This window comes from Aedes albopictus, chromosome 3 (assembly GCF_035046485.1).
Source record: "Aedes albopictus strain Foshan chromosome 3, AalbF5, whole genome shotgun sequence".
Taxonomy (NCBI): domain Eukaryota; kingdom Metazoa; phylum Arthropoda; class Insecta; order Diptera; family Culicidae; genus Aedes; species Aedes albopictus.
Window position 1 is genome coordinate 50789928 of NC_085138.1, and position 10150 is coordinate 50800077.

Below are 10150 nucleotides of genomic sequence, written 5' to 3' on the forward strand. Positions count from 1 at the left end.
TCTTCTAGTGTTTTAGGCCTGTAACTTCTCACGTGCATGAAGAGTTGTTCCCCGTTCAAGCCGTCTATATAACGCGTTAAAGTCATGAGACTGATCAATTTGTTAACAGCTTCAATGGATGATTTGTAATCCGTCATCTGAGCGGCGGATGTTTTAATCGCGGTATCGATTGATTTTAGTTTATGATAATATTCGTGTAGTGTTAATTTGCCTTGGCGGATGTAAAATAGACTTTGTATGTGTGAAGTTATATCTCTTTTGTCGCCAAATGAGTTCAGTAATATTTCTTTAATATCCTCCCACTCTTTTGGGTTGCCGGAAGCTATCAAAACTTCTCTGGCGTCCCCGGTAATTTTTGATTTTATGACGCGGACACGGAGAGAAAAGGAGCCAGTTTGTATCAACTAAACTTTTGGTTGACATGCAACCTCAATTTTTGTTTACTTCGAAGTCAAAAATTGTTAGATTCCGCATTGCGTCTGCAGTTAAAACAAACGCTATAATTAAGTATTTTCTACCTGAATAGCTTGGTGCTTCCAAACCAAAATTTATCAAATTCAAACTAAGATCATAGGTATTTCTTACCATTGACATGTTTGCCTTTAACGAAATAGAGGTTGAAGAAGATTGTCCATCATTAACAATTTCAAACTAAATCTTAGGTTGAATCAGAAAAAATGTTGGGAAAAAACAACCAGGTATTTTGATTGGGTGTATATCAACCTTGAAAACGGTTCACAACAAACTAAACCATTAGTTTGTTTATGTCACTGTCAGCCGCAATCGCCGCGATAGCCATCTGCATTGTTTTGCTCAACGCGAAGTATTTTGTTTGCCGGTCGTCTCGTTTGCGCTTTCGATTTTAAAAGTTTTATAAAGTTATTCGGTGGTTTTATTCAGTGAATTTACCGTAAAAGTCGTGCTGGACCGTCACCAGCTATCCAGGTAAGGTTAAAAGTGCTCAAATCAGGCTCAACAACTGCAAACAAAGAGGCCAAAAAGTGTGTTTTTGTTTTGAAGTTTCCAGGCCACAAAAAAATTTTTGCTTAGAGGATACTGTAAATCCGGTTTTTAAGTGTTTTTCTGCTTGGCGCAGCGTTTTGGGGACAGTATCTACTTCTCGTCTTAGTGTTCTATAAATATTTCCACAAAACAGTTAATAGGGCCTACCCATAAACTACGTAGACTCGAAGGGGGGACGAGGGGATCTGGCCAAAGTCTACGGTCCATACACATTTCGAAAATTTTGTATGGACGAAAGCCTACGAGGAAGAAGGGGGGTGGTGTAAGATTGCCAAAATTGAGTCTACGTAGTTCATAGACAGTGCCTTATTGTTGATCAATTTTTAATTCGTATATCGTAGGCCGATTGAAGATACTCCATATGCAAGTATATCATGCAATTTACCACACCAGCAGGTACCTGGCAGGTACTAAATCGAACCCACGCCGAGTTTGTTGAAAATCCGTGCGTTTACTGCTTTGGCAATTAGACTCTCAAGTGCTTCTTCTTCTTCTTCTTCTTATTCATGGGTAACATCTCCACCGGGACAAAGCCTGCTTCTCAGGTTCTTCGAGCACTTCCACGTTATTAGCTGAGAGCTTCCTTTACAAATGATCATTATGCATATGTATATACACGGCAGGCACGAACGTACTCTAGAAAATTTCCTTTTCGAAACCGACCGGGAATCGAACCCGTCACTCCCAGCATGATCATGCTGGATATCCACACCTTCGCAGCTTTGACTGTATAGGCCCTCAAGTGGTTACAAAAATCAATCATGATATGTACTTAAGTAAATATTGAACAAGAATGAGTATTGTTTAAAAATGAATATACTGCCCCACTCGCATAACAGTCTCATGTGAATAGGAAACCCAGCAGGGACTGTTATGCGAGTGGGGACAGTATACGTGTCATTAATAAGAGATTTTAATAGTTTATCTTGTCCCTCCGGGCCCTCCGCATTTCTGAGGGCCCACAAAATTTCACATTACGAGTAAAAAATGCGAAATTGTGATCGGAAAGACTGCAGCTATTTCTCCAGCTATTTATGAAAATTTAATGTTAAACTTCTAACAAATTATGTTAACACTCATCGATTCATCTTTATTCGGCAAACTTGCTCAAAATTTATAGATCTACAACTTTGCCGAGAAATGTAGATGGTTTTTCTTGTAAAAATGTGGTTTTCAATTTACTTGAATATATGGAGTGGTCCATTTTCTATGTACCGTAAACTGGGGTGTAGTTGATCAGTGGGGTGAACCTGACCACTCAATTGCCCACGGATATTGACTTTCAAGGAAGTTACCATTCCATTTTAATGTTACGTCATTGGATTGCGAATGGCTAAAATATAATTGTAGCTACCTTGAAAGACGATATCCGCGGGTAATTGAGTGGTCAGGTTCACCCCACTGATCAACAACACCCCTGTTTACGGTACATTGGAAAGAGGGCCGACTTAGGAGCGACTTTGTAGAAGATCATTTTATTGAAACTTTTTTAGTCACCATGAAATCTGAAAAAGATGCAGAACAGACTGAAACTGAGTCCCAAGGGGAACCAGATCCAGTCATACAAGAAGACAACGAAAACGAAGAGGCGGATATATCATACGAAGAAATAAATGACGAAACCATTGCTTTCATACAATTGCTGGAATCATTTAAGGTGTCGATTGAAGTGATCAACAAGTTTCTTGGTAAGATCAGCAAAATATTATATAATCAACTCTTGAAAAGCAGTTTTTCGCATTGATTCACAAACCCGTAATTCAAAATGATTTCACTGCTATACAGATAAATTTCAATTGTCATCGGTTCGAGTTTGAGAGCGAGAAAACTGCTTAAGAGTTTTTGAAAACCGATGATGGGTTGTCCTCTGAAAGTAATGTTTTAATGAATTTCCTAATACAGCAAACGGATATGACGTAGAATCTCTCAAAGTTATCGAACGACGAGAAATCGAGGAGCTCCTTTGTGAACCATTCCTTGGAGATAGGACAAAAATTATTCATGGATTGAATGTGTGGCGAAAATCACAGGTACCTAATATCTGAACGATTAATTTGAGAATTTAGAGGTATTAAAATCTTGCATTTTTAGAACCTGCAACCCGTTTCGTCTCCACTGAAACTCGTTCAAAATCTCCCTCAGCCTAAGGATCAACCAGAGACCAAGCAACGGGAAATGTTTTCAGCGAAATTCCTGATCAATAAATCCGCCAAAGGGAAACAAATTCTTGAAACCTATAAGTTATCGCGTATTCTCACAAAATCACAAAAGAGAATGATAACGCATATCGTCATCGACGAATTTAAAGACGTTTTTGGTAAACTAACACATATCGAACTTCTGAGTCGAGCCGACGAGTTGGGCGATCTTTTTCCAACTGAATCAAAGGTGATTAAATTTCGGAAATAATTTTTCATTAGGGCTCAACTGACATTTCTCTTCATTGATCCTCCCTTCGTGTTATTACAGAATGTGTATGTATTGAGTTTTCAATAGGAGACTACATCTCTTTAAAGAACAGGAAGCATAACGATTTGGTTTGTTCTGATCAATTTATTAGCGGAAGAGAGAATCAACGAGAAGAAATGGAACAAGTCATTTTGGCCCTAATGAAAGATCATTGCCAATTTGTATTGATTTGAATCATGCCATCCATTAATTTCTTACGCATTTTTGTTAACATGTACTATAACAATTGATATTTAAATTTGGAACAGGGATTGAGGGAGGAAGATCGAAAATGCGTGACGTGGTTAATGAATGTCCTTTTATGTCCTTTGATCCATTGTTCCATATTCCAAATACTAACGAGTTACGATATGTTTTACTTTTAGGAGTCTTGGTACCAGCCAACATTCGCACTTGTTGCCGGAAAGAAAACGAGACTGGGACATTTGCCAAAGGGCTGCCTTTATGACCGGAACTGCAACTACACTGCTCTCCAAGCGTCGCAACAGAAATCAAACGATAGTGAGAATATTACACCGCCATGTTCGCCTTACGATGCTGATTGTAAGTAATATTTTTATATATATTTTTTTAAAATTGATAATTTCATAATATTAATTGTAATAATCGCAATATTTTTAGGGGTTGAGTACCAGCAAGCGAAGACATGGATTAGGCACCATGAAGACGAATGGCCCGCAGTTATGCAGAAATGGGCATCAACAAGCGTTATTCGCTTGTACGAAATCTCTAAACTGGATAAACCGACTTGTGAACTGGTTTTGGATTTATTTCCGACACTGCGCAAACCCGAAGGATATCAACTCGGCCGAATCGATTTCGACACAAAGTTCCCAACGAAAAGCGCCGCATTATTTGCAAAATGGAATGTACTCATCTCATCGCTCAAGCCTATTTTCGTTGCTGATGTGACGGACAAAGCCGGCAAAGCAATTCTCAGCCTACTGGAACGTGATCTTAATGAAGGTAATTTTTGTTTGCAATGGATTACTGCACGAATTTATTCTGGCCTGCTTACTCTCACACGAAATTTGACGTTTGAGAGGTGTCGGCACCGCTCAAACGTCAAATTTTCTGTGAGAGTAAGCAGGCCAGAACAATTTCGTGCAGTGGACCATATGTAAGAAAACCTAACACAAGGCTCTACATGTCCTGATTTTTATCACTTAAAGATTTCGTTTACAAAAATAGTTTTGAGCAAAAAATATCCTATAACAAACCTGTTTTATATTTGAAAAAAAAAAACAAAACATGCGGGACCGAGTCTACCCAAGGATAAATCCTACACGAAATTTAACCTAACTAAGTCGACACTGATTTTTCATTAGGGCCTAACTGACATTTTTGAATTCTCTTTATCGATCCTCTCTTTGTGTTATTACAAAATGTATATTGAGTTTTCTAAAGATTTTTTGGTTGAAATGCGAAGAAGACGACTACATCTTGCTATAGAAACAAAAAGAATAATGATTTTGTTTGTTTTGATCAAGTTATTAGCGAAAGAGAGAGTCGACGAAGAGAAATCGATCAAATCAGTTAGGCCCTTATGAAAAATCATTGTCGAAGTCAGGATTAATTTTGATTCTAATCAACAAATTTTCAATTGTAAACAAATAAAATAGTCTTCAGTTTACGTTGTACTTACATGTTAATAATTTAGTTAATCAAGTTTTTTTTCCTTAATTTCAGATTGCCGTGATGTTGCTTACTCGATGTTGCTTCCATACATTTTGCCGTGCTCTGTACTCACTCTCTTAAACAAATCAAAGTGGAAACCTAGTTATATCGAGAACCGGAATAGCTTTGTTTTCTGGGTACAGAACATAACAGATCTACAATCGAAAGTTAAAGCTCACCATATCTCGCGCTCTGAGAATAGAGGAATGTTACCATGTCCGCTTGTGGTCGTCGTTGGTCCAGAACTCACCCAGCTGAACACCTTCATCATATCCTTCGGTGACGCATTCTACCGCCTTCCCACCTTCCTGAAAGCGTTGGATGTGTGCTATAAACTCCACAAAGTCTACAACCTACCTTTCGCGAAGGAATGTGCAGGATCATGGAACCTAATCAACCACGTTATCTACGACTTCCCGCTGGAAAATTCTTGTCGTGCGAAAATTCTTTCGATCATTAATGTGATCAACACCGGAAGTTAAGAATGATCAACTGTCCATCAGCAGACTGCCCTTGGAAGGGCATTTCCATCGAGCAATATTACCGCCACGTTCAACGGATGCACGAGCCTTTAAACGGATACATGTGTATTGAAAAGTGTGGCCGTTTATTTACATCGATCACAAGTCTTCGAAAACATACATTGTCCTGTAGAGAAAAATATAATTCTAATATTGAGTGTAATACAGAGAGAACAATCAATCACTTTGAGCAGTTACATGAACCCTGTCATCCAGCGGAAATCCATGTGGAAAATGAAATTAACAGTAGAGAAAAGGATAACGAGGAAATCAACATCGAAAATAAATGTGTAGTCGTTAGTGATACTGTGAAATTAGTAGCTGTTGAAGCAAAACAACTAAGCACCAACATGACATTGAAATGGCTGAGCGAAAATGGACTCGCCAGGAAGGTTGCTTTTGAGATCAATAGAGACATTAAGCAAAATATTGTCGACCCACTAAGCTCAGTAATTCATGATTTACAACTCAAGGGAGCTATGACGAATGAGTGTGAACAGATGCTCACCACCATGCTTGAAAGCTTCGATTGCACATCTGAGTACAAATGTATACAGCAGCTGAAAAGAGATGGTTTGTACGAAGATCCAACGTATTTCCACGTCAATGAGGAGCAAATGTCATTGTCCGCCGATCCACTTTCCGAAAGGGTAATAATACAGTTATACAACAAATTAAAGTTAAGATTCGAATTGAATGTTTATGCTTTTCTTCTCATTTACAGATTTTTGAGCAAATTCACGGTGTATTGATGCCCGTAAAGTTCATGCTGCGAACATACTTGCAAACTGAGGGTGTATTCAATACGGTTATCAATAGTCTGAAGCTGTCGAACGATGGACTGATACGCTCCCTTATTGATGGTTCAATTTGGCAGGAACGAACAAGAGAAATGTGTTGCAGAACCGTGATCCCGATAAACATATATTTTGACGATTTTACCACTAGTGATACATCTTCTTGTCATTCAAAATCCACTTCTATTTGTGCCGTATATTTAAATATACCAAGTATGCCAGCTTATCTACAAGGAAAATTGAGTAATATTTTGACCGTAGGGTTCATCAAAAGTCAAGATAGGAAAAAAATGAACAATGACAAAACTCTGCACAGATTGATTGAATTGTTAATTGAACTGGAGACCAAAGGCATTACTGTTAGCATTGATGGAGAAGAGCAAAGAGTGTTTTTTGTTCTCGGATTTATTGTTGGTGATAATTTAGGCGTGAATGGGATTCTGGATTATGTAGAAAGCTTCCGAGCTAACTTTTTTTGTAGAGTATGTAAAAGAAGGCGGATTCAGACGGAGACAGATGCCAAAGAGCACTCGGAAGTTTTTCGCTCGCCCATGAGCTATGATCATGACGTTCGACTAGGTATTGTTTCAGAAACAGGCATCAAAGCTTCGAGTCCTTTCAATAAAATTCCTTCCTACCATGTAACACATAATTTCGTGTTCGATATTATGCATGATATATTCGAAGGAGTTGGAATCTATGATTTGCAACACATGCTATACTATTTTGTTTACATTAGAAAATACTTTAGCGTAAGTGACTTCAACGAGAGAAAAAATAACTTTGTCTATGGAAATCAAAACTCAGATAACATAATCCACGACATTCAAGATCATCATTTGAAAATGAAGAGGATAAAATGCACCGCTAATGAAATGAAAACGTTGATCATTTTTCTTCCATTAATTATTGGCCCTCTAATACCAGAAAATGATGAAGTTTGGCAGCTGGCATGTAGTCTTGTGAAAATCGTGCATATTGTATTATTGCGAGATGTACCTTATGAGTTAGTGAAAGAACTGAGATCAGTTATCGAGTTTCATCATACGCAATATGTCAAATTGTTTCAAGATTCTCTTAAACCGAAACATCATAACCTAGTACACTATCCCACCGCGATTTTAAAAGGTGGCGCTCTTAGACAACATTGGTGCATGAGATTTGAAGCCAAGCACCGAGAGCCTAAAGCATACTGTAAAGTTAATAGTAATCGTATTAACATGTGCTCATCTATTGCTGTTAAATCAAACTTCAAATTTGCGTATAATTGTATGAACAAAAACTTCGTTTTTCCAAAAATTCAATACGATGAAACACAGATTTACTTGAATCAATGCCGGACTCTATATCTCAAAAACAGTAATTGTAATTTAAACAACATCGACATGGAAGCTGTAAAATTTCTGAAAAGTTTTGTAAAATGTGAAACTGTGTATAATAGAGGATCGATTTTCAATGTTGTTTCGAAGGCCACGGTCAACATTTATAAAATATTAGAAATTTTTCTTAACAACAATAATGCCATATTGCTTTTATGTGAACAGTTTGAAGTGGTTAAGTTTAACACACATTTGCAGTCGTTTGAATTAAATGCGAAAACCACAACAGTGATAGTAGATAATATAGAAAACTGCGAGTCACAACAAATCAATTTACATGATGTTAATAATACTATGTATTTGCGACTATGTAATTATTACAAAGTGTGACAAAGACCTGTACACTTAGTGTTAAGTTGTAGCTTAAGTATGATAAAATGTATAAATTACATAAATAAAAGAGCTTTGATATGCGTTAGACATTTTCATATTTGTTAAAAAAAATACTGCCGGTAAACGCATTAGTGCTCATGTTTTTGGTACATTGGGCAGTTTTGTGTTTATCGGCATCTATGAAACGAAAGAACAGAAGGCGTGGGAGCCTGAAATCCCCATTTAATTTCAACAAATTTCTTAGATTGTTTCGAGAAATACCGTTGGTTTTATTTAGCATTTTTTTGTTTATATCGACAAATCTTCGGATTTGCAGAAAACTAATTTTTGGCGATAACAATCTGGAGGCTTTGTTTGAATTTACCTAGAATTAATCAAATGTCAAAAAGCAACAACCAATATTATGGTTGTTTCTAAAAAAAAATGGTTGAAATTGGGTAAAAATCGAAAAAACAAATAACCTATAATTTTAGTTGATTTTTAACAATGCAGTTTGTTGAAGTAAACCCAAATTAAGTTTGTGCAAATTTTGATACGAGAATTTGGTTAAAGTAAACTAGAATTTGGCTGTTTTTAATAATCTTTTTTCTCCGTGGATAATTTGTTTCCATTTAGGGAAATCATCCTCGTATTCTAATAAGTCTTCCAAAGTTTGGTCGACATCCTCAACCCATGCGAGGGTTTCTTTCCTGTTTCCAGAAAAAGTCGGAATAATTTTGATTTGGTCAGGAATGCTGAAAGTTTCCGACCGTCTACTGTTTAGTGAGTTGATCGTGTCGATCAATGAATTTTGATTTTCGGTTAATTTCTTAACCTGGTTTATTAGTTGCTTCTTGGTGATTTCACCTGAGGCTTCACCGCTTGACTTGACGTCCGGGTTCATTTTTTAATTTATTTTTTTTTATTTATTTCAGACGTTAAAATATTGCTTTTCCTAAGAGGTTTTAGAAGATATCCTCTCTTTTTAAAACTTTAGGTGTGGCGAATATTGACGAATTTAGTATTTAGACAAATGTAAAAACTTTGTCTGTTTGTGTGTGTGTGTGTGTGTGTTTTTTATTATTTTACCCTATTCCGAGGGTCACTTTTGTTCACTTTTTGTTCACTTTTATTCACTTGAGTGGAGAAAAAAGTTTTCTACTTACAGTAGGATATTCTGCATCCTCCTGGAGTTTAAGGTATCCTGTAGAATCCTGGGGGTTGGTTCGTCAAGTGGGTCCTTCTTCGTTCCTGATGCTCGCAACTCGGTGGTTTTCTTTCTCCGATGGTTTCCCGGGGCACCAGCTGTTCACTATGAACTTAACTCGGTTGGGTTTGATGCACTACGAATCACTTTTCGCGACACTACTTCCACTTTTTTTTCCAGACTGCGCCAGCTTTGCGAGACTTCGCCGAGACTTATAAAAAAAAACATTTATTCAAAACACTAAACCTAGATTCTACAATTCACACTTAAAACTAAAGTCACTTCACTGTGCCCTAGCCTTTTTATCACTTCGTATACCTAGCGTCAGCGTTTGCCATCCGGTCCGTTGGTGCGTCGTCGGTCACGTTGTCTCCGTTTCGATTCTGCTGCGTTGACGATTGCGTATCGATCGGTGTCACTGCCGGTCGATCAGCCAAAATCCAACCTGTTGGTTGTTGCTAAGCGGTGCATGCCTATGATGATGAATGTGTGGCATCGCCTGGGTTGAACGATCGGTGCGGGTTGTTTATGTTGGTGGACGATGAGCGCCGCCTGGGTGTAAGGGGCGGTGCGGTAGCCTATGTTGGTGGAAGTGGGCGCCGTCCGGGTGTAACGTATATATATGTATTATCCAGATCGTAAGTTTATCGAACGCAATTAAAAAGGTTTGCGCTAACGAATTGTTTAACTTGTAATTTTAATTCAATTTTGTACGGCAACATCAATATACATCACATTGTGCGCCGTTTTATTTACTTTTTGACA

The 10150-nt window shown here is 37.7% G+C and overlaps 2 protein-coding genes across 3 annotated transcripts; both read left to right on the plus strand.

Moving 5' to 3' along the window:
* The first annotated feature begins 378 nt into the window (after positions 1 to 378).
* On the plus strand, positions 379 to 5651 carry LOC109402257 (uncharacterized). The gene is made up of 6 exons (XM_029873245.2): positions 379 to 2711; positions 2926 to 3053; positions 3115 to 3411; positions 3858 to 4035; positions 4114 to 4458; positions 5182 to 5651. Exons 1-6 carry the CDS (start codon positions 2522 to 2524, stop codon positions 5649 to 5651), a joined length of 1608 nt encoding a protein of 535 aa, XP_029729105.2. The 5' UTR covers positions 379 to 2521.
* A 2-nt stretch (positions 5652 to 5653) lies between these two features.
* Positions 5654 to 9902, plus strand: LOC115266718 (uncharacterized). Of its 2 annotated transcripts, XM_029873250.2 has the most exons (2): positions 5654 to 6340; positions 6415 to 9902. In XM_029873250.2, exons 1-2 carry the CDS (start codon positions 5654 to 5656, stop codon positions 8194 to 8196), a joined length of 2469 nt encoding a protein of 822 aa, XP_029729110.2. In that variant the 3' UTR covers positions 8197 to 9902. The 2 variants fall into 2 exon arrangements, with proteins under 2 accessions (XP_029729110.2, XP_062713014.1); XM_062857030.1 differs by having other exon boundaries at positions 5654 to 6583.
* The last annotated feature ends 248 nt before the right edge of the window (positions 9903 to 10150 follow it).

What these genes read in the sequence shown, in the direction of transcription:
- LOC115266718 (XM_029873250.2), top strand. Translation starts at nt 5,654, where the DNA reads ATGATCAACTGTCCATCAGCAGACTGCCCTTGGAAGGGCATTTCCATC. An exon ending in CCGATCCACTTTCCGAAAGG is followed by an intron (nt 6,341 to 6,414) that starts GTAATAATACAG and finishes TCTCATTTACAG; the next exon opens with ATTTTTGAGCAAATTCACGG.
- LOC109402257 (XM_029873245.2), top strand. Translation starts at nt 2,522, where the DNA reads ATGAAATCTGAAAAAGATGCAGAACAGACTGAAACTGAGTCCCAAGGG. An exon ending in TTTTTCCAACTGAATCAAAG is followed by an intron (nt 3,412 to 3,857) that starts GTGATTAAATTT and finishes TTTTACTTTTAG; the next exon opens with GAGTCTTGGTACCAGCCAAC. An exon ending in GGAACGTGATCTTAATGAAG is followed by an intron (nt 4,459 to 5,181) that starts GTAATTTTTGTT and finishes CCTTAATTTCAG; the next exon opens with ATTGCCGTGATGTTGCTTAC.